Raw genomic sequence first — 24,953 nt, 5'->3', positions numbered from 1 at the left:
CCCCCCCTACAGAAACACCTGAATGCATGTCATTGTAGTAGTGTGTTACCTTGCCCCCCCCCTACAGAAACACCTGGTTCCGTGTCATTGTGGTAGTGTGTTATCCTGCTCTCTCTCTTCTATTATCAGTCACCATTGAATTCTGCTAGATAGACTAGTTGAGATGTGCAGTATTTTTCCTCCCTGTCTCTCCTACCTATTTCCTTTTAACCTCCCATTTGTCCTGTCCTCCAGGAACCTGCTCCCCATCAGTCATGTGTGTACAGAGGAAGGAGAGAAGCCGATGGTACTACTGCCCTATATGGACTGGGGTAACCTCAAACTGTTCCTGAGACAGTGCAAGCTGGCCGAGGCCAACAACCCACAGGTGAGCTCCTGGCTCCGGCCTACTGTCATCCTACCGTCGTCCTACCACCGTACTGCCGTCGTCCTACCGTAGTACTGCTGTCGTGCTACAATCATCCCACCATTGTCCTACCATTGTACTACAGTCATCCCACCATTGTCCTACCATTGTCCTACAGTTATCCCACCATTGTACTACAGTTATCCCACCATTGTCCTACCATTGTCCTACAGTTATCCCACCATTGTACTACAGTTATCCCACCATTGTCCTACCATTGTACTACAGTCATCCCACCATTGTACTACAGTCATCCCACCATTGTCCAACCATTGTACTACAGTCATCCCACCATTGTCCAACCATACAGTCATCCCACCATTGTCCAACCATTGTACTACAGTCATCCCACCATTGTCCTACCATTGTACTACAGTCATCCCACCATTGTCCAACCATTGTACTACAGTCATCCCACCATTGTCCAACCATTGTACTACAGTCATCCCACCATTGTCCTACCATTGTACTACAGTCATCCCACCATTGTCCAACCATTGTACTACAGTCATCCCACCATTGTCCTACAGTTATCCCACCATTGTACTACAGTCATCCCACCATTGTCCAACCATTGTACTACAGTCATCCCACCATTGTACTACAGTTATCCCACCATTGTACTACAGTTATCCCACCATTGTCCTACCATTGTACTACAGTCATCCCACCATTGTCCAACCATTGTACTACAGTTATCCCACCATTGTCCAACCATTGTACTACAGTCATCCCACCATTGTCCAACCATTGTACTACAGTCATCCCACCATTGTCCAACCATTGTACTACAGTTATCCCACCATTGTCCAACCATTGTACTACAGTTATTATTATTTTTTATTTTTTATTTCACCTTTATTTAACCAGGTAGGCTAGTTGAGAACAAGTTCTCATTTGCAACTGCGACCTGGCCAAGATAAAGCTTAGCAGTGTGAACAGACAACACAGAGTTACACATGGAGTAAACAATTAACAAGTCAATAACACAGTACAAAAAAGGGGAGTCTATATACATCGTGTGCAAAAGGCATGAGGAGGTAGGCGAATAATTACAATTTTGCAGATTAGCACTGGAGTGATAAATGATCAGATGGTCATGTACAGGTAGAGATACTGGTGTGCAAAAGAGCAGAAAAGTAAATAAATAAAAACAGTGTGGTGATGAGGTAGGTGAAAATGGGTTGGCTATTTACCAATAGACTATGTACAGAGAGCTGCAGCGATCGGTTAGCTGCTCAGATACCACATGTTTGAAGTTGGTGAGGGAGATCAAAGTCTCCAACTTCAGGGATTTTGCAATTGTTCCAGTCACAGGCAGCAGAGTACTGGAACGAAAGGTGGCCAAATGAGGTGTTGGCTTTAGGGATGATCAGTGAGATACACCTGCTGGAGCGCGTGGCGGATGGGTGTTGCCATCGTGACCAGTGAACTGAGATAAGGCGGAGCTTTACCTAGCATGGACTTGTAGATGACCTGGAGCCAGTGGGTCTGGCGGGGGCGGAATATGTAGCGAGGGCCAGCCGACGAGAGCATACAAGTCGCAGTGGTGGGTGGTATAAGGTGCTTTAGTGACAAAACGGATGGCACTGTGATAAACTGCATCCAGTTTGCTGAGTAGAGTGTTGGAGGCAATTTTGTAGATGACATCTTTTAAAGAATGACCAGGCATCGAGGATCGGTAGGATAGTCAGTTTTACTAGGGTAAGTTTGGCAGGCGTAAGTGAAGGAGGGAGGCTTTGTTGCGGAATAGAAAGCCGACTCTTGATTTGATTTTCGATTGGAGATGTTTGATATGTGTCTGGAAGGAGAGTTTACAGTTTAGCCAGACACCTAGGTACTTATAGGTGTCCACATGTTCAAGGTCGGAACCATCCAGGGTGGTGATGCTCGTCGGGCATGCTGGTGCAGGCAGCGATCGGTTGAAAAGCATGCATTTGGTTTTACTAGCGTTTAAGAGCAGTTGGAGGCCACGGAAGGAGTGTTGTATGGCATTGAAGCTCGTTTGGAGGTTAGATAGCACAGTGTCCAAGGACGGGCCGGAAGTATATAGAATGGTGTCGTCTGCGTCAGAGGTGGATCAGGGAATCGCCCGCAGCAAGAGCAACATCATTGATATATACAGAGAAAAGAGTCGGCCCGAGAATTGAACCCTGTGGCACCCCCATAGAGACTGCCAGAGGACCGGACAGCATGCCCTCCGATTTGACACACTGAACTCTGTCTGCAAAGTATCCCGCCATTGGTGAACCAGGCAAGGCAGTCATCCGAAAAACCGAGGCTACTGAGTCTGCCGATAAGAATATGGTGATTGACAGAGTCGAAAGCCTTGGCAAGGTCGATGAAGACGGCTGCACAGTACTGTCTTTTATCGATGGCGGTTATGATATCGTTTAGTACCTTGAGTGTGGCTGAGGTGCACCCATGACCGGCTCGGAAACCAGATTGCACAGCGGAGAAGGTCACGGTGGGATTCGAGATGGTCAGTGACCTGTTTGTTGACTTGGCTATCAAGACCTTAGATAGGGAGGGCAGGATGGATATAGGACTGTAACAGTTTGGGTCCAGGGTGTCTCCCCCTTTGAAGAGGGGGATGACTGCGGTACCACAGCTTTCACAATCAGTCTTGGGGATCTCAGACGATATGAAAGAGAGGTTGAACAGGCTGGTAAGTAGGGGTTGCGACAATAGTCATCCCGCCAGTGTACCACAGTCGGATAGTTTCAGAAATAGAGGGTCCAGATTGTCAAGCCCAGCTCCCGATTTGTACGGGTCCAGGTTTTGCAGCTCAGTTTCAGGACATCTGCAGTATCTGGATTTGGTACCACAGTAAAGGAGAACAGTCATGGAGAGGTCATTGGTGTACCGCAGTCAAGCATGCAGTGGCAGTCATCCCGGGGCAGGAGTGCTGTTGGTCATCCCGAGTACCACAGTTGGAGTCATCCCGCCAGTGTATCACAGTCATCCCGGTCAAGGCACAGGCCAGCCGTCATCCCGCCAGTGAAATGTCATTGTTGAAGTTTCATCCCGCCAGTGTACATCATGGATTTATCACAGTCATCCCGGTGACCGTGTTCCCGCCTAGCCTCAGTGCAGTGCCAGTCAGCGGGAGTCATCCCGCCAGTGTGCAGTCATTGTTCTCCATGGACTTCACAGTCATCCCAGTGTACCAAGTCATCCCGCCAGTCATTTGGAGTCATCCCGCCAGTGGAGCTACAGGATGCAAACTCATCCTGCCTGAAGAAGTCATGGCCTTAGCAGTGTACCCAGTCATCCTGAGTCATCCCGCCGTGTATCACAGTCATCCAGTGACAGTCATCCCGCCAGTGAACAGTCATCCCGCCAGTGCATATCATCCCGGGGACAGTATTCGATGCAGTAATCCCACCAGTGTATCACAGTCATCCAGTGTACCACAGGATGTCATTTTGTGTCATGGTCGTCAGGGCAGTCAGGTCTGTCATCCCGCCAGTGAACCACAGGGCTGTCATCTGTTCTTGTATCACAGTCATCCTGCAGTGTTTTTGAAGTGTACCACGGAGCATGCTTATCTAAAATGGTGAGTGTACCAAGTCATAGTCATTTTAAAGAATCACAGACCAGGCAACCTCAGTCACAGTGTACACAGTCATCCCGCCAGTGTCAGTCATCCCGTCCTTCCAGGATCATCCCGCCAGTGTATCACAGGCCAGTGATCACAGTCATCCCGCCAGTGAAGGCAGTCATGCTCACAGTGTACCACAAGTGTTCATTAGGGTACCACAGCCAGTGTTCACAGTGATGAGGGTACCACAGTCATGGTCATCAGTGTACCACAGTCATCCCGCGGCCAGTGTACCCCGTCATCCCGCCAGTCATCCCGCCAGGATACAGGCAATGAGGCAGTCATGATCAGTCATCCCGAGTCATCCTGGTCATTGAAGACCAGCGGAGGCCAGTATCTGGTCATCCCGCCAGGCCAGTTGGTCAGGATGTACCACAGTCATCAGTCATCCCGCCAGTGGTCATGCCAGTCATTGTTCACAGTCATACAGAGTTAGGGTACCACAGTCATCCCGCCAGTGTACCACAGTCATCCCACCAGTGGGTCATCCTTGATGATTTGTGTACCACAGTCATCCCGCCAGTGGCATCCCGCCAGCCACAGTCATTGTCATCCCGCCAGTGTATCACAGGGTGTACCACAGTCATCCCGCAGTATCCCAGTTTATCCCACCATTGTCCACAGTCATTGTACCACAGTCATCCCGCCAGTGTACCACAGTCATCCTACAGTCATCCCGCCAGTGTATCACAGTCATCCCGCCAGTGTATCACAGTCATCCCGCCAGTCATCCCGCCAGTGTACCACAGTCATCCCGCCAGTCATCCCGCCCAGTGTACCACAGTCATCCCGCCAGTGTACCACAGTCATCCCGCCAGTGTACCACAGTCAGTGTCATCCCGCCAGTGTACCACAGTCATCCCGCCAGTGTACCACAGTCATCCACAGTCATCCCAGTGTACCACAGTCATCCCGCCAGTGTACCACAGTCATCCCGCCAGTGTACACACAGTCATCCCGCCAGTGTACCACAGTCATCCCAGTCATCCCGCCAGTGTACCACAGTCATCCCGCCAGTCATCCCGCCAGTGTACCACAGTCATCCCGCCAGTCATCCCGCCAGTGTACAGTCACAGTCATCCCGCCAGTGTACCACAGTCACCACAGTCATCCCGCCAGTGTACCACAGTCATCCCGCCAGTCATCCCGCCAGTGTATCACAGTCATCCCGCCAGTGTACCACAGTCATCCCGCCAGTGTACCACAGTCATCCCGCCAGTCATCCCCCAGTGTATCACAGTCATCCCAGTGTACCACAGTCATCCCGCCAGTGTATCCACAGTCATCCCGCCAGTGTATCACAGTCATCCCGTACCACAGTCATCCCGCCAGTGTACCACAGTCATCCCCCAGTGTACCACAGTCATCCCGCCAGTGTAGTCACAGTCATCCCGCCAGTGTACCACAGTCATCCCGCCAGTCATCCCGCCAGTGTACCACAGTCATGTACCAGTGTACCACAGTCATCCCGCCAGTGTCACCACAGTCATCCCGTCATCCCGCCAGTGTACCACAGTCATCCCGCCAGTCATGTACCACAGTCATCCCGCCCAGTCATCCCGCCAGTCATCCCGCCAGTGTATCACAGTCATCCCGCCAGTGTCACAGTCACAGTCATCCCGCCAGTGTACAGTCACAGTCATCCCGCCAGTGTACCACAGTCATCCCGCCAGTGTACCATCCCGCCAGTCATCCCGCCAGTGTACCACAGTCATCCCGCCAGTGTACCACAGTCAAGTCATTACCAGTGTCATCCCGCCAGTCATCCCGCCAGTCATCCCGCCAGTGTACCACAGTCATCCCGCCAGTGTACCACAGTCATCCCGCCAGTCATCCCGCCAGTGTATCACAGTCATCCCGCCAGTGTACCACAGTCATCCCGCCAGTGTACCACAGTCATCCCGCCAGTCATCCCGCCAGTGTCACAGTCATCACCACAGTCATCCCGCCAGTGTATCACAGTCATCCCGCCAGTCATCCCGCCAGTCCCACAGTACCACAGTCATCCCGCCAGTGTACCACAGTCATCCCGCCACCAGTGTCATCCCGCCAGTCATCCCGCCAGTGTACCACAGTCATCCCGCCAGTCATCCCGCCAGTGTACCACAGTCACAGTCATCCCGCCAGTGTTCATCCAGTCATCCCCCAGTGCACAGTCATCCCGCCAGTGTACCACAGTCATCCCGCCAGTGTCCCGCCACCACAGTCATCCCGCCAGTCATCCCGCCAGTGTCATCCCGCCAGTGTACAGTCATCCCGCCAGTCATCCCGGCCAGTGTACCACAGTCATGTCATCCCGCCAGTCATCCCGCCAGTGTACCACAGTCATCCCGCCAGTCATCCCGCCAGTGTACCACAGTCATCCCGCCAGTCATCCTACCAGTGTACTACAGTCATCCCGCCAGTCATCCCACCAGTGTATCACAGTCATCCCGCCAGTGTACCGCTGATACCCATTGTTCAAACATTACCAGTGTAGTGCGTTAGTGTGGTGCCGTTAGTGTAGTGCGTTAGTGTAGTGCGTTAGTGTACCACAGTGCGTTAGTGTCACAGTGCGTTCCCACCGGTGTAGTGCGTTAGTGTAGTGCGTTGTGTAGTGCGTTAGTGTGGTGCCGTTAGTGTAGTGCGTTAGTGTAGTGCGTTAGTGTAGTGCGTTAGTGTAGTGCGTTGGTGTAGTGCGTTGGTGTAGTGCGTTGGTGTAGTGCGTTAGTGTGGTGCCGTTAGTGTAGTGCGTTAGTGTAGTGCGTTGGTGTAGTGCGTTAGTGTAGTGCGTTGGTGTAGTGCGTTGGTGTAGTGCGTTGGTGTAGTGCGTTGGTGTAGTGCGTTGGTGTGGTGCCGTTGGTGTGGTGCGTTAGTGTGGTGCGTTAGTGTGGTGCGTTAGTGTAGTGCGTATTAAGCTGAAGTCCAGGGGTAGAGACCGTTTCCCATGAGGAGACAATCACCCCATTTTTGCTTGGTAACTCCAGGGGTCCTTTTAATCCTTTAGCACAGGCGTCCTCTGATATGCCTGTAATGTAAATCCAACCGATCAATCTGTCTTGAGTACGACACACACACACACACACACACACACACACACACACACACACACACACATCTTTCAAACCGGGAGACAGAAGCTTTGTTTTAATTAAGGCGCAGCAACGAAAACATACCGAATCATTTTCAATCACAAGTTAAAGCTTCCTTCTCGGAAGGAAGCTTTATGATGTATTTTTGGGATGGTTCATGACCACCGCCAGACCTTTGAATTCTCCATCCGTCCTCTGTATATTCTGTAGGTTATTGTATTGGGCTGACAGACATACTCATAAAGTTGTTTTTCCCCTGCTGCTGTCGTAATAAACATGAACACAAGACACTGAGTGTACAAAATATTAGGAACACCTGTTCTTTCCATGATATAGACTGACCAGGAGAATCCAGGTGAAAGCTAATGATCCCTTATTGATGCCACTTGTTAAATCCACTTCAATCAGTGTAGATGAAGGGGAGGAGACGGGTTAAAGAAGGATTTTTAAGCCTTGAGACAATTGATACATGGATTGTGTCTGTGTCATTCAGAGGGTGAACGGGCAAGACAAAATATTTAAGTGCTTTTGAACGGGGGTATGGTAGAAGGTGCCAGGGGCACCGGTTTGTCAAGAACTACATTTCTGCTGAGTTTTTCACGCTCAACAGTTTCCCGTGTGTATCAAGAATGGTCCATCACCCAAAGGACATCCAGTCAACTTGACACAACTGTGGGAAGCATTGGAGTCAACATGCATCTCTGTGGAACGCTTTCTACACCTTGTAGAGTTCATGACCTGATGAATTGAGGTTGTTCTGAGGGCAAAGGGGGATACAAGTCAATATTAGGAAGGTGTTCCTAATGTTTTGTACACTCAGTGTATACTACAATACACTCACCATTGGTTGGCCCCTAGCTTCCTTGTTTGTTTATTTTGACATGTCATGCAGTCCATACCTTACAGGAAGTCAGTGCCCGTACCTTACAGGAAGTCAGTGCCCGTACCTTACAGGAAGTCAGTGCCCGTACCTTACAGGAAGTCAGTGTCCGTACCTTACAGGAAGTCAGTGTCCGTACCTTACAGGAAGTCAGTGTCCGTACCTTACAGGAAGTCAGTGTCCGTACCTTACAGGAAGTCAGTGTCCGTACCTTACAGGAAGTCAGTGTCCGTACCTTACAGGAAGTCAGTGCCCGTACCTTACAGGAAGTCAGTGGCCGTACCTTACAGGAAGTCAGTGCCCGTACCTTACAGGAAGTCAGTGCCCGTACCTTACAGGAAGTCAGTGTCCATACCTTACAGGAAGTCAGTGTCCGTACCTTACAGGAAGTCAGTGTCCGTACCTTACAGGAAGTCAGTGCCCGTACCTTACAGGAAGTCAGTGTCCGTACCTTACAGGAAGTCAGTGTCCGTACCTTACAGGAAGTCAGTGTCCATACCTTACAGGAAGTCAGTGTGTACGCCATGTATATCATAGGTATACTGAGGCTACATCACAAGTGGCACACTCTTTCCTATATAGTGCACTACTTTTGACCCTGGGGCTTTGTTCAAAAGTAGTGCACTATTATACAGTACAGGAGGCACCTTGAAGTGTCTGGAAAACCCTTTTGGGAGCTTCTATCGCAGTCTCTCTACCATGACGTTGAAGGTTTACGTCACAGGCCTGATTTTAAAGTGGCACTCCAGTCTCATTTTCACTTCATTTTAACAGCTGACGTCCTTAACAAAGGGAACATCTCAATAGGTGGTCCAGGTGTGTCATGACATCACCAGTGGGCCTTTCCTCTTTAGATCTCTATTGTTCCTCAAGCAACGGGGGGGGGGGGGGGGTCGATGACATCACGGGGTCCCATCAGGCCAACTCTTTGAATGCTCTTCTCCCCGCCCCTCTCTGATTCAGAGGGGTTAAACGTGGAAGAGACATTTTAGTTGAATGCATTCAGTTGTACATCTGACTAGGTATCCCTTTGAAGTTTGCACAAATTTTTTCAAAACAATTTTTTTTCCCTTTTAATGTATTTTTGCTTTCCTGTATTTATACTTGGAATAGTATATCCCAGTGTGTGTGTGTGTGTGTATATATATATATATATATATATATATATATATATTTATTTTACGCTGGAGGACATCTTTTAATTAAAAATCTGAAATCAGTGCCAAACGTTATGGCTAAATGCCTTTTTGTCCCAGGTTAGAGCGCGAGACTTATGTCCAGGTTGAAGCTTCCTGCCTTGTGGTTTAACAATGCTTCAATGTTGCAGTTAATACGAGTTGAGTCACGCTGCCAGATCAGATCACAGATCAGATCAGATCACAGCACATTAAACAGCTGGAAATGTCTTTCTGTTGTGTGCGTCGGAGCGTCCAGGGCCCACAATGATCATCAAAGACCTGATGGTGTACATAAACACTAAGAGGCATGCTCCTGCACGAGCTAGTCTTTCTCTACAGGGTATTAACACACACACCTCCTCTCTACAGGGTATTAACACACACACCTCATCTCTACAGGGTATTAACACACACACCTCCTCTCTACAGGGTATTAACACACACCTCCTCTCTACAGGGGATTCACACACACACCTCATCTCTACAGGGGATTCACACACACACCTCATCTCTACAGGGAATTAACACACACACCTCCTCTCTACAGGGTATTAACACACACACCTCCTCTCTACAGGGGATTCACACACACCCTCCTCTCTACAGGGTATTAACACACACACCTCCTCTCTACAGGGGATTCACACACCCTCCTCTCTACAGGGGATTCACACACACCCTCCTCTCTACAGGGGATTCACACACACCCTCCTCTCTACAGGGGATTCACACACACACCTCCTCTCTACAGGGGATTCACACACACACCTCCTCTCTACAGGGGATTCACACACACACCTCCTCTCTACAGGGGATTCACACACACACCCCTCTCTACAGGGTACTAACACACACACCTCCTCTCTACAGGGTATTAACACACACACCTCCTCTCTACAGGGGATTCACACACACCCTCCTCTCTACAGGGGATTCACACACACACCTCATCTCTACAGGGTATTAACACATACACCTCCTCTCTACAGGGGATTCACACACACACCTCATCTCTACAGGGTATTAACACACACACCTCCTCTCTACAGGGGATTCACACACACCCTCCTCTCTACAGGGTATTAACACACACACCTCCTCTCTACAGGGGATTCACACACACCCTCCTCTCTACAGGGGATTCACACACACACCTCATCTCTACAGGGTATTAACACATACACCTCCTCTCTACAGGGGATTCACACACACCCTCCTCTCTACAGGGGATTCACACACACACCTCCTCTCTACAGGGGATTCACACACACCCTCCTCTCTACAGGGGATTCACACACACCCTCCTCTCTACAGGGTATTAACACACTCACCTCCTCTCTACAGGGTATTAACACACACACCTCCTCTCTACAGGGGATTCACACACACCCTCCTCTCTACAGGGGATTCACACACACCCTCCTCTCTACAGGGGATTCACACACACACCTCCTCTCTACAAGGGATTCACACACACACCCCTCTCTACAGGGGATTCAAACACTCACCTCCTCTCTACAGGGTATTAACACACACACCTCATCTCTACAGGGGATTCAAACACACACCTCCTCTCTACAGGGTATTAACACACACACCTCCTCTCTACAGGGGATTCACACACACCCTCCTCTCTACAGGGGATTCACACACACACCTCCTCTCTACAGGGTATTAACACACACACCTCATCTCTACAGGGGATTCACACACACACCTCATCTCTACAGGGGATTCACACACACACCTCATCTCTACAGGGGATTCACACACACCCTCCTCTCTACAGGGGATTCACACACACCCACCTCTCTACAGGGGATTCACACACACACCTCTCTACAGGGGATTCACACACACCCTCCTCTCTACAGGGATTCACACACACACCTCCTCTCTACAGGGGATTCACACACACCCTCCTCTCTACAGGGGATTCACACACACCCTCCTCTCTACAGGGGATTCACACACACACCTCCTCTCTACAGGGGATTCACACACACACCCCTCTCTACAGGGGATTCAAACACACACCTCCTCTCTACAGGGGATTCACACACACACCCCTCTCTACAGGGGATTCAAACACACACCTCCTCTCTACAGGGGATTCACACACACATCCCTCTCTACAGGGTACTAACACACACACCTCCTCTCTACAGGGTATTAACACACACACCTCCTCTCTACAGGGTATTAACACACACACCTCCTCTCTACAGGGTATTAACACACACCCCCTCTCTACAGGGTATTAACACACACACACACACCTCCTTTCTGCAGGGTATTAACACACACCTCCTCTCTACAGGGTATTAGCAGCGTGTCATCTGATAGCTGTCTGTTATTTTTCTAAGTGAACCACGAGATGTTTATGTACATAGACATCCGTTATGCTAAGCTACAGTAGTTAGTCCTGGTCTGCTGTTAACCGCTAGGCTAAGCTACAGTATTTAGTCCTGACCTGCTGTTAATGTACACACCGCTAGGCTAAGCTACAGTATTTAGCCCTGACCTGCTGTTAATGTACACACCGCTAGGCTAAGCTACAGTAGTTAGTCCTGACCTGTTGTTAATGTACACACCGCTAGGCTAAGCTACAGTATTTAGCCCTGACCTGTTGTTAATGTACACACCGCTAGGCTAAGCTACAGTAGTTAGTCCTGACCTGTTGTTAATGTACACACCGCTAGGCTAAGCTACAGTAGTTAGTCCTGGTCTGCTGTTAATGTACACACCGCTAGGCTAAGCTACAGTAATTAGCTCTGATTTGCTGTTAAATGTACACACCGCTAGGCTAAGCTACAGTAATTAGCTCTGATTTGCTGTTAAATGTACACACCGCTAGGCTAAGCTACAGTATTTAGCCCTGACCTGCTGTTAATGTACACACCGCTAGGCTAAGCTACAGTAATTAGCTCTGATTTGCTGTTAATGTACACACCGCTAGGCTAAGCTACGTCTCAACTCCGATGTCAAGCCACCCAGGCGAATCAGACAGGATCGTAGGATGGTCGTGAAGCAGACTGTTTCATCTTGTCTCACTACACATTGTGCGTCCCCATTGACATCCTATTGCCTACGTAGTGCATTACTTTAGACCAAAGCATATGGGTCCTGGTCAGAAGCAATGCACTATGTAGGGAATAGGGTGCCACTTGGGACACAGGATCTGTTTTGCTGTACTAGCCAGGGGTCATTCAGGCTTGTCTCAGGGGCACCCTCCTAAACAGACCATTGGCCCTCTCCCTGTCTGTAAAACTTCATAGCTACAAGAAGGTAGTCATTTTGTAATGTTAGTGTTTCAAATGTTAGTGTTTCAAAAAACCCTCCTCGATAAGTCCTAGTGCAGAGATGTGCTTTTCTATCTCTGAAGGGGTGGTTTATTCTCTGTAGGGGTGGTTTATTCTCTGTAGGGGTGGTGGTTTATTCTCTGTAGGGGTGGTGGTTTATTCTCTGTAGGGGTGGTGGTTTATTCTCTGTAGGGGTGGTGGTTTATTCTCTGTAGGGATGGTGGTTTATTCTCTGTAGGGGTGGCAGGGTAGCCTAGTGGTTAGAGAGTTGGACTAGAAACCGGAAGGTTGCAAGTTCAAACCCCCGAGCTGACAAGGTACAAATCTGTTGTTCTGCCCCTGAACAGGCAGTTAACCCACTGTTCCTAGGCCATCATTGAAAATAAGAATTTGTTCTTAACTGACTTGCCTAATTAAATAAAGGTAAAATAAAAAAAATATTCTCTGTAGGAGTGGTGGTTTAATCTCAGTGTGGTGGAATTGTAATGATTTAAAAGCTCACCAACCAGACTAGTCCTCGGTCTCTGACTTTCTCTCTTTCTCTCACTCATATACTTACATGTACATATTCTCATTCACCCCTTTAGATTTGTGTGTATTAGGTCGTTGTTGGGGAACTGTTAGATTACTTGTTAGATATTACTGCACTGTCGGGAACTAGAAGCACAAGTATTTCGCTACACCTGCATTAACATCTGCTAACCATGTACATGTGACAAATACAATTTGATTTGTCTTTCTCTCGGTGTCTCTTGCTCTCCGTGTGTGTGTGTGTGTGTGTGTGTGTGTGTGTGTGTGTGTGTGTGTGTGTGTGTGTGTGTGTGTGTGTGTGTGTGTGTGTGTGTGTGTGCGTGTGTGCGTGATATATATGTATATGTGCTTATCTTCTTTCCTCCCTCTCTAGGCCATCTCCCAGCAGGACTTAGTCCACATGGCAATACAGATAGCATGCGGGATGAGCTACCTGGCCAGAAGAGAGGTCATCCACAAAGACCTGGCCTCCAGGAACTGTGTGTGAGTATCTCATGACGGCCCTTCTCGTGCTAATATATACCATTTTTTTAAAACCTACAGGAAGTGTTGAGGATCAACTACTGTGTATTGAGTGTTGATGGATTTGTATATTCTGCGAAGAGTTCTACCCAAAAGTTTTGTTTAATTTAGTTCCATTTAGTCATTATGGATGATACAAATATGAAAATTGCGTACCTGGCTCTAGATCAATAAGACACATACCAGTTAGAAGTTTGGACACGGCTACTCATTCAAGGATTTTTCTATTGTTTTTACTATTTTCTACATTGTAGAAAATAATAGTAAAGACATCAAAACTATGAAATAACACATATGGAATCATGTAGTAACCAAAAAAGTGTTAAACCAATCCAAATATATTTTAGATTCTTCAAAGTAGCCACCCTTTGCCTTGATGACAGCTTTGGACACTCTTGGCATTCTCTCAACCAGCTTCACCTGGAATGCTTTTCCAACAGTCTTGAAGGAGTTCCCACATTTGCTGAGCACTTGTTGACTGCTTTTCCTTCACTCTGCGGTCCAACTCATCACAAACCAACTCAATTGGTTCAATTCAAAACAAATGAGTCCCATTAAGAGCAAACCTGATGGGATGGTGTAACGCTGCAGAATACTGTGGTAGCCATGCTGGTTAAGTGTGCCTTGAATTCTAAATAAATCTCCAACAGTGTCCACATTGATCTGGTACTTCCTGTATATAGCTCCACATTGATCTGGTACTTCCTGTATATAGCTCCACATTGATCTGGTACTTCCTGTATATAGCTCCACATTGGTCTGGTACTTCCTGTATATAGCTCCATATTGATCTGGTACTGGTACTTCCTGTATATAGCTCCACATTGATCTGGTACTTCCTGTATATAACTCCACATTGATCTGGTACTTCCTGTATATAGCTCCACATTGATCTGGTGCTTCCTGTATATAGATCCACATTGATCTGGTACTTCCTGTTTATAGCTCCACATTGATCTGGTACTGGTACTTCCTGTATATAACTCCACATTGATCTGGCACTCCCTCTATATAGATCCACATTGATCTGGTACTTCCTGTATATAGCTCCACATTGATCTGGTACTTCCTGTATATAGCTCCACATTGGTCTGGTACTGGTACTTCCTGTATATAGCTCCACATTGATCTGGTACTGGTACTTCCTGTATATAGCTCCACATTGATCTGGTACTGGTACTCCCTGTATATAACTCCACATTGATCTGGTACTCCCTGTATATAGATCCACATTGATCTGGTACTTCCTGTATATAGCTCCACATTGATCTGGTACTGGAACTCCCTCTATATAGATCCACATTGATCTGGTACTTCCTGTATATAGCTCCACATTGATCTGGTACTTCCTGTATATAGCTCCACATTGATCTGGTACTTCCTGTATATAGCTCCACATTGATCTGGTACTTCCTGTATATAGCTCCACATTGGTCTGGTACTGGTACTTCCTGTATATAGCTCCACATTGATCTGGTACTGGTACTTCCTGTATATAGCTCCACATTGATCTGGTACTTCCTGTATATAGCTCCACATTGATCTGGTACTTCCTGTATATAGCTCCACATTGATCTGGTACTTCCTGTATATAGCTCCACATTGATCTGGTACTTCCTGTATATAGCTCCACATTGATCTGGTACTTCCTGTATATAGCTCCCCATTGATCTGGTACTTCCTGTATATAGCTCCACATTGGTCTGGTACTGGTACTTCCTGTATATAGCTCCACATTGATCTGGTACTGGTACTTCCTGTATATAGCTCCACATTGATCTGGTACTTCCTGTATATAGCTCCACATTGATCTGGTACTTCCTGTATATAACTCCACATTGATCTGGTACTCCCTCTATATAGATCCACATTGATCTGGTACTCCCTGTATATAGATCCACATTGATCTGGTACTTCCTGTATATAGCTCCACATTGATCTGGTACTCCCTGTATATAGCTCCACATTGATCTGGTACTTCCTGTATATAGATCCACATTGATCTGGTACTTCCTGTATATAGCTCCACATTTATCTGGTACTTCCTGTATATAGATCCACATTGATCTGGTACTTCCTGTATATAGATCCACATTGATCTGGTACTCCCTGTATATAGATCCACATTGATCTGGTACTTCCTGTATATAGATCCACATTGATCTGGTACTTCCTGTTTATAGCTCCACATTGATCTGGTACTTCCTGTATATAGATCCACATTGATCTGGTACTTCCTGTATATAGCTCTATTCTTGTGTATTTTATTTAATTCCTCTTGTTACAATATAATTATTTTGTTACTCTACATCGCAGGGAAGGTCTCGAAGCATTTCACAGTAAAGATTACAACCCATTGTATTCGCTGCGTGTCATATAAAGTCTATTGTAGAAGGTTAACCTTGTTCTCCCCTCCTCCCTGGTAGTATTGACGACAGCATGCAGGTGAAGATCTGTGACAACGCCCTGTCCAGAGACCTGTTCCCTATGGACTACCACTGTCTGGGAGACAACGAGAACAGGCCGGTCCGCTGGATGGCCCTGGAGAGCCTGCTCAACAATGACTTTTCTAGTGCTAGTGATGTGGTGAGAACACACACACACACAAAAAAACACACACATGCAAGCTACTGTAGACAGTCAGGAAGCTACTGTAGACAGTCAGGAAGCTACTGTAGACAATCAGGAAGCTACTGTAGACAATCAGGAAGCTACTGTAGACAGTCAGGAAGCTACTGTAGACAGTCAGGAAGCTACTGTAGACAGTCAGGAAGCTACTGTAGACAGTCAGGAAGCTACTGTAGACAGTCAGCAAGCTACTGTAGACAGTCAGGAAGCTACTGTAGACAGTCAGGAAGCTACTGTAGACAGTCAGGAAGCTACTGTAGACAGTCAGGAAGCTACTGTAGACAGTCAGGAAGCTACTGTAGACAGTCAGGAAGCTACTGTAGACAGTCAGGAAGCTACTGTAGACAGTCAGGAAGCTACTGTAGACAGTCAGGAAGCTACTGTAGACAGTCAGGAAGCTACTGTAGACAGTCAGGAAGCTACTGTAGACAGTCAGGAAGCTACTGTAGACAGTCAGGAAGCTACTGTAGACAATCAGGAAGCTACTGTAGACAGTCAGGAAGCTACTGTAGACAGTCAGGAAGCTACTGTAGACAGTCAGGAAGCTACTGTAGACAGTCAGGAAGCTACTGTAGACAGTCAGGAAGCTACTGTAGACAGTCAGGAAGCTACTGTAGACAGTCAGGAAGCTACTGTAGACAATCAGGAAGCTACTGTAGACAGTCAGGAAGCTACTCAGGAAGCTACTGTAGACAGTCAGGAAGCTACTGTAGACAGTCAGGAAGCTACTGTAGACAATCAGGAAGCTACTGTAGACAGTCAGGAAGCTACTGTAGACAATCAGGAAGCTACTGTAGACAGTCAGGAAGCTACTGTAGACAATCAGGAAGCTACTGTAGACAGTCAGGAAGCTACTGTAGACAGTCAGGAAGCTACTGTAGACAATCAGGAAGCTACTGTAGACAGTCAGGAAGCTACTGTAGACAGTCAGGAAGCTACTGTAGACAGTCAGGAAGCTACTGTAGACAATCAGGAAGCTACTGTAGACAGTCAGGAAGCTACTGTAGACAGTCAGGAAGCTACTGTAGACAGTCAGGAAGCTACTGTAGACAGTCAGGAAGCTACTGTAGACAGTCAGGAAGCTACTGTAGACAGTCAGGAAGCTACTGTAGACAGTCAGGAAGCTACTGTAGACAGTCAGGAAGCTACTGTAGACAGTCAGGAAGCTACTGTAGACAGTCAGGAAGCTACTGTAGACAGTCAGGAAGCTACTGTAGACAGTCAGGAAGCTACTGTAGACAGTCAGGAAGCTACTGTAGACAGTCAGGAAGCTACTGTAGACAGTCAGGAAGCTACTGTAGACAATCAGGAAGCTACTGTAGACAGTCAGGAAGCTACTGTAGACAGTCAGGAAGCTACTGTAGACAGTCAGGAAGCTACTGTAGACAGTCAGGAAGCTACTGTAGACAGTCAGGAAGCTACTGTAGACAGTCAGGAAGCTAGCTCAGGTTTCATGGGATTCTATATTTATAGAATGAGCCAGACTTCCCTCATACCTGACCTCCTCATTCCTACTGTGGCTCTGTTGCCCTCGCTCCGCACCCCTCCCTCGCTCCGCACCCCTCCCTCGCTCCGTACCCCTCCCTCGCTCCGCACCCCCTCCCTCCTTCCACACCCCTCCCTCCTTCCACCCCCTCCCTCCTTCCACACCCCTCCCTCCCTCCTTCCACCCCCTCCCTCCTTCCACACCCCTCCCTCCCTCCTTCCACACCCCTCCCTCCCTCCTTCCACACCCCTCCCTCCCTCCTTCCCCACCCCTCCCTCCCTCCTTCCACACCCCTCCCTCCCTCCTTCCACACCCCTCCCTCCACACCCCTCCCTCCCTCCCTCCTCACACCCCCCTCCCTCTGGGGTTAAATCACCCCTCCCTCTCTTTAAATCATCCCCCTCCCTCCTCACCCCTCCTTCCTCATCCCTTCCCTCTTTAAATCATCCCTCCCTCCCTCCTCATCCCCCCTCCCCTCCCCCTCCTCATCCTTCCTCATCCCTCCCTCCTCATCCCCTCCCTCCTCCTCACCCCTCCTTCCTCATCCCTTCCCTCTTTAAATCATCCCCTCCCTCCTTCCACACCCCTCCCTCCCTTCTCACCCCTCCCTCTGGGGTTAAATCATCCCCTCCCTCTCTTTAAATCACCCCCCTCCCTCCTCACCCCTCCCTCTCTTTATATTATCCACTCCCTGCCAGGACTTCCTCTGAAGCTCGCTGGGTCATAGGTTACGACACACACGTTACTGTTAATGAACCAGAGTTACACACACACACACAGTCACATCACGATGACTCTCAAGTGCTGGTAGTCGTCACTGTTTCCTTCTGAGTCACGTGGTGAAGATAAAACCTCAGTGAAGACAGAGTGAAGATAAGAAGATCTCCTAAATCTTTCATTGATGTCAGAGGGATATTTTTCACAGAGCGTGTGTCTCAAGTCTGTCTACCTCTCCCAATGAGCTTCTGGTTGAACTCCCATTGTTTTATGGTCTTTGTAGAACACTGGCCAATCTTCTGAAGATGACTGATGAATGAATCGGTGACTTGGTTCCAAAACCATAATTATGTTTATATGATTGCCGTTCATATTTATACTCTACTGGACTAGTCTTCTCGTGTTCTGTTGTTTGAAAATAGGAAATTGATTAAAAGCTGAAGTTAGATTGATTCAGTATGTGGAGAGTTGTAGCCAGTAGCTGCTATGGTTCTGATGTCTTCCTGTTTCCAAGCACTGCAGCGTCCAGAGGGAGACGGCCCTTATCAAAAACTTTTAACAACAATGTTTTCTCAAGTTGGTGTACATATTTCCGTCTATATTTCCTTGCTTTGTGTCAGTGGAATGCTTTGTTCAAACCGTTGGTGCTGTGCAGGCTGGACAAAACATGACTTTCCTTGACACTGATCTCACACCGAGACACACCAAGACACCTTGACATAACGCATTGCTGTAACACAATACAACCTGATTATAATGTATTGCAGATACTTTGTGTTTTGGTGTCCAGCTGTCTCCAAGTCCTAGTTTGTGTTCGTCTGCCTACATGTGTAGCTAATGTTGCACAGAAACAATGATCAGTAGAGATGCTACACAATACATATGACTTACTGTATGTGTCATCCTGTCTTGTTGGTCATATGGATGACTGTCCATCCCAAATTAATAGAAATACTAGAATGAGAAAAACCCCTCAGACATACATTCTAGTCATTTTTATTTCTATAGTCTGTGGTCTGACCTATAACCTCTGAGCATGTTGTCTAACCTCCGACCTTGTCCCTGTTCCTCAGTGGGCGTTTGGTGTGACCCTGTGGGAGTTGATGACCTTGGGACAGACCCCCTACGTCGACATCGACCCCTTCGAGATGGCAGCCTATCTGAAGGATGGATACAGAATAGCACAGCCAATCAATTGTCCCGATGAACTGTAAGTAAAAAAGCTGGGGCCAATCAACTGTCCCGATTTAACTGAAACACAACGGGTTGACTGTAGGGAACCCTCCACATGGTTGACTGTGGGAACCCTCCACATGGTTGACTGTGGGAACCCTCCACATGGTTGACTGTGGGAACCCTCCACAGGGTTGACTGTGGGAACCCTCCAGAGGGTTGACTGTGGGAACCCTCCAGAGGGTTGACTGTGGGAACCCTCCAGAGGGTTGACTGTGGGAACCCTCCAGAGGGTTGACTGTGGGAACCCTCCAGAGGGTTGACTGTGGGAACCCTCCAGATGGTTGACTGTGGGAACCCTCCAGATGGTTGACTGTGGGAACCCTCCAGATGGTTGACTGTGGGAACCCTCCAGACAGAGGGTTGACTGTGGGAACCCTCCAGACAGAGGGTTGACTGTGGGAACCCTCCAGACAGAGGGTTGACTGTGGGAACCCTCCAGACAGAGGGTTGACTGTGGGAACCCTCCAGACAGAGGGTTGACTGTGGGAACCCTCCACATGGTTGACTGTGGGAACCCTCCAGACAGAGGGTTGACTGTAGGGAACCCTCCACATGGTTGACTGTGGGAACCCTCCAGAGGGTTGACTGTGGGAACCCTCCAGAGGGTTGACTGTGGGAACCCTCCAGAGGGTTGACTGTGGGAACCCTCCAGAGGGTTGACTGTGGGAACCCTCCAGAGGGTTGACTGTGGGAACCCTCCAGATGGTTGACTGTGGGAACCCTCCAGATGGTTGACTGTGGGAACCCTCCAGACAGAGGGTTGACTGTGGGAACCCTCCAGACAGAGGATTGACTGTGGGAACCCTCCACATGGTTGACTGTGGGAACCCTCCAGACAGAGGGTTGACTGTAGGGAACCCTCCACAGGGTTGACTGTGGGAACCCTCCACAGGGTTGAATGTGGGAACCGTCCACCGGGTTGACTGTAGGAACCCTCCAGACAGAGGGTTGACTGTAGGGAACCCTCCACAGGGTTGACTGTAGGAACCCTCCACAGGGTTGACTGTAGGAACCCTCCAGATGGTTGACTGTGGGAACCCTCCACAGGGTTGACTGTGGGAACCCTCCACAGGGTTGACTGTGGGAACCCTCCAGACAGAGGGTTGACTGTGGGAACCCTCCACAGGATTGACTGTGGGAACCCTCCACAGGATTGACTGTGGGAACCCTCCACAGGATTGACTGTGGGAACCCTCCACAGGGTTGAATGTGGGAACCCTCCACAGGATTGACTGTGGGAACCCTCCACAGGGTTGACTGTGGGAACCCTCCACAGGGTTGAATGTGGGAACCCTCCACATGGTTGACTGTGGGAACCCTCCAGATGGTTGACTGTGGGAACCCTCCACAGGGTTGACTGTGGGAACCCTCCAGATGGACACACAAGGAGTCTCTGTTTACATGTTTTATGGACCGTTACAGCCCAGCAGCAGCCAGTCGTCCATCTATCAACATCATTCATTACTGCGTCTTACCCTGACCTTGTGGTTCCTGCCATGCGTTCCAAATTCCACCCTATAGCCTATGAAGTGCACTATGTAGTGTCAAACGTAATGACCTGTAGGGCATAGGGGGCCATTTGGAACGCACGGAAGGAACCACAAAGGGTCAGGGCTCGACCAGCGACCTAATTAGGGAATAGTGTGGCATTTGGGATCCCACCTGTGGCCGCTTGCCGTTTATTGTCCCCAAGACAGTTGGATGAGCGGCCACCAGCAGAGGAGATGCTGTAACGACAGTTATCGAGGGAGCTGAACATGCTTCAGAAACAGTGTTGAATTGGATCTTTCCACCAAAATAGAGAAGAATAGACCTTGAGGGATGCAGGTATGATGCTATGGTAACCTGTGGTACTGCCCCAATGATGCTATGGTAACCTGTGGTACTGCCCCAATGATGGTATGGTAACCTGTGGTACTGCCCCAATGATGCTATGGTAACCTGTGGTACTGCCCCAATGATGGTATGGTAACCTGTGGTACTGCCCCAATAATGGTATGGTAACCTGTGGTACTGCCCCAATGAAGCTATGGTAACCTGTGGTACTGCCCCAATGATGGTATGGTAACCTGTGGTACTGCCCCAATGATGCTATGGTAACCTGTGGTACTGCCCCAATGATGCTATGGTAACCTGTGGTACTGCCCCAATGAAGCTATGGTAACCTGTGGTACTGCCCCAATAATGGTATGGTAACCTGTGGTACTGCCCCAATGATGCTATGGTAACCTGTGGTACTGCCCCAATGATGCTATGGTAACCTGTGGTACTGTCCCAATGATGCTATGGTAACCTGTGGTACTGTCCCAATGATGGTATTGGGACTGTGAGCCTTAAATTCCCAAATATTGCTATGTGATCAGCAGATTTTGAAAACATTGTTTGTACGTGTTGTGCTATTTAGATCACATTTTGAAGTCCTTCTGGGTTTTGATTCAACATACACTGTGCGATGAACTGGTCTAAATGGCTTGTGTGAGTGCCCTTGCTGACCTAGCTAGTTCTCTGTTTTTCTCTCTCTCCCTCGTTCTCTCTGTAGGTTTGCGGTGATGGCGTGTTGCTGGGCCCTTGATCCAGAGGAGAGGCCTAAGTTCCAACAGCTGGTCCAGTGTCTGACGGAGTTCCATGCAGCGTTGGGGGCATACGTGTAAAATCTAGCCTCAGGCTTCTGTACGGACCAGGCCCGAAGGACCAGCAGGCCCAGGAGTTACTGAACAGCACTAATCACCACGAGGAATACATTTACAAACCTTGTGCCTTATTAAAAAGAAAGCACAGACTTTCATCGTCATGACAATGTTTTGTAAAGGATAGATTTTTTGTATTTTTTTTGTACGTAGTTGGATCACATTTCCGTTGTGTCGTCGAAGTGGAAATAATTGGTATTTCTGGGGATTTGTGGAGGCTTCAAGCTGTTCTCTCAGCCAAGTACCAAGGATTCTCTTTCTGAGGTTGTCATATTTCCCAGCATGCATCACAAGAATAGATCTATACCATGAAAGAAAACCCCACATGGACGTCACTGCACACATCACTCTTTTGGTAAAAAAAAATGTGCCAACAAGTCGTTGCCGCCATTTTCCTAAACGACTACGCTCTGAGGACCTGTTTTTAAAGACACACCATGCTAATATGTTGTTTTTGTTGTTGTTGTTGTTGTTGTTGTGTTTTAGAGAATTAGAGATGTTCAGTTGTGGTTGTAGATCTGTTTTCAGTGCGAGGATGACAACACACCAGATTAAGCTTTAATGTACAGTACAGTGTGTAGGGTACCAAAAGTGGACAGAGGGTTTGCTTCTCAAATTGCACCCTCGTCCCCTACATTGGCCTCCACATAGACCTCTGGTCTAATGTGGTGCACTATATAGGGAATAGGGTGGCGTTTTGGGACTTGGATAGAGCTTTGTCTGTTTACTATAGAGATGCTTGTTTCTTTCTGTCATGGCGTGATCAACTCAAGGTCGGTACGGCAGGCTTTCTCGGGGGATCGACACGGTCAGACGCCAAGGCCGAGGCAGATCTAATCTGCTGGACATCTTTTGGATAATGACTCGTCTCGTCTGTTGCTGATCTCCACCTGAAGGACCCTACTGAACATTTGTACTTACACACATTGGTTTCCCTCTTCCTTGGGAGACATGCCATTGGAGCGACGAGCGTAGCTGACGACACTGATCTCCTCAGCATCTGTTCAAGTCAGTCGACCAGCCTGGGTGCCTGCTACAGGACTGCGCCGGTACACTACATACCGCTAATGGATTTCAGAGATGTATGCTAATGGATGGTGTTATCCACCATTGTTCTCCTTTTGGATGTTCATTATCACAACTGTCAATTCCAATCTCACAAATATCTGAGTAAGGAATATCTAACAAGGTTTTCATCATTATTATTATTATTGTTGTTATTGTTGTTATTCTTCCTTGTTTTTTGACTTTGACGGTTCTGTCAGAACAAAAACCCAGGTTTCCCAAACACACGCTGTTTTGAGAATGAGAAAATATTCATTTATACTAGAACACTAATAATCACTGTGAATATCTGAATAACTGCCAATCTGGCAACTACATTACCAACCTGGCAACGTTATGGCCAAGCTCTGGTCCAAGGCGTGACGTGCTGCTTGTTCATGCTGAGCCCTTTGACCAGAACAATATCACACCAACTTGGCAACATTATGCCCAAGCTCTGGTCCAAGGCGCGACGTGCTGCTTGTTCATGCTGAGCCCTTTGACCAGAGCAATATCACACCAACCTGGCAACATTATGGTCAAGCTCTGGTCCAAGGCGTGATGTGCTGCTTGTTCATGCTGAGCCCTTTGACCAGAGCAATATCACACCAACCTGGCAACATTATGGCCAAGCTCTGGTCCAAGGCGTGACGTGCTGCTTGTTCATGCTGAGCCCTTTGACCAGAACAATATCACACCAACCTGGCAACATTATGGCCAAGCTCTGGTCCAAGGCGTGACGTGTTGCTTGTTCATGCTGAGCCCTTTGACCAGAACAATATCACACCAACCTGGCAACATCTTGGCCTAATCTTATTTTCACATCTAAAATCTGTCTGATTTGTCTTTAAAATCACTGCATGTTAAATTTAAGGGTGTTCATTCTGTCAACTGAAATTCATACAAATTAAACGGGAACCTTGAAAATAAACAGGCTTTTCATTTTTCTTATTCATGTGGTCTGTTTTGATATGTAGTTTGACTCATTTAATTTCAAAGACTGGTTCATCTTCACTTTTACTTTTACTTTTACTACTTCACTTTCGCGCACTACTTTGGGCCCATAGAGCTCTGGTACGAAGTAGTTCACTATAAGGGCCCGATTCAGACTTAGGACGTGGATGTGGACTTGGACTTACCTTACGGAGGTGTGTAAATGGGCTTTGCGGGGCCCTGGTTCCCTTGCGCGATGAATAGATTTTATTCAACCGTTGAAAACTCTCCCACAAGCTGGCCAACTGTCAGCGCTGGCTGCAGAAGCCTATAAGGGTCGACACATTTTCTACCCAAGTTGTAAAGGCACAGCATTTCATAGACTTTACTGCGGGAAAAGTTGATATGCTTTAGTTTGCTGCTATGAGACTGGGTTTACATTTGTCTCCAGAGTTTTACAAGGTAAAATAGATCTAAAACAAGTGTCATTTACATCTCCAATTCCCTTCTCCAAACGGATGACTCCTTTACCTAGCTGTTATCAATATCTCTTATCGAGTAGTAAATTACAGTGGAGATGGGTGTTATTTCTTATCAGGAAAAAATAAAATCACGTTTTTCCTGCTTGGAACCGGTATGTTTGCTCGAATTTATTCATGGTTTCCGGGTGTGTAACGGTGGTGGAATTAGGAGGGAATTAAATGAAGGTCAGAATCTGGTGTAACAGC

General features: G+C 47.9%; 1 protein-coding gene across 1 annotated transcript in view; it reads left to right on the top strand.

The window, feature by feature from the left end:
• LOC135525083 (tyrosine-protein kinase RYK) overlaps positions 1 to 24,243 on the top strand; it is a 41,443-nt gene extending 17,200 nt beyond the window's left edge. The window contains exons 4-8 of the mRNA XM_064952838.1: positions 235 to 367; positions 13,346 to 13,455; positions 15,921 to 16,080; positions 19,399 to 19,535; positions 22,101 to 24,243. Of these exons, the coding sequence (XP_064808910.1) occupies positions 235 to 367; positions 13,346 to 13,455; positions 15,921 to 16,080; positions 19,399 to 19,535; positions 22,101 to 22,212 (652 nt within the window). The 3' untranslated portion in view covers positions 22,213 to 24,243. The remainder of the gene's footprint in view (positions 1 to 234; positions 368 to 13,345; positions 13,456 to 15,920; positions 16,081 to 19,398; positions 19,536 to 22,100) is intronic.
• Positions 24,244 to 24,953: the final 710 nt, after the last annotated feature.

The sequence above is a fragment of the Oncorhynchus masou genome, chromosome 31 (genome assembly GCF_036934945.1).
Source record: "Oncorhynchus masou masou isolate Uvic2021 chromosome 31, UVic_Omas_1.1, whole genome shotgun sequence".
NCBI classification, from domain to species: Eukaryota; Metazoa; Chordata; class Actinopteri; order Salmoniformes; family Salmonidae; genus Oncorhynchus; species Oncorhynchus masou.
Note: the sequence above shows the minus strand (reverse complement) of the source record. Positions and strands in the feature narration are given on the sequence as shown.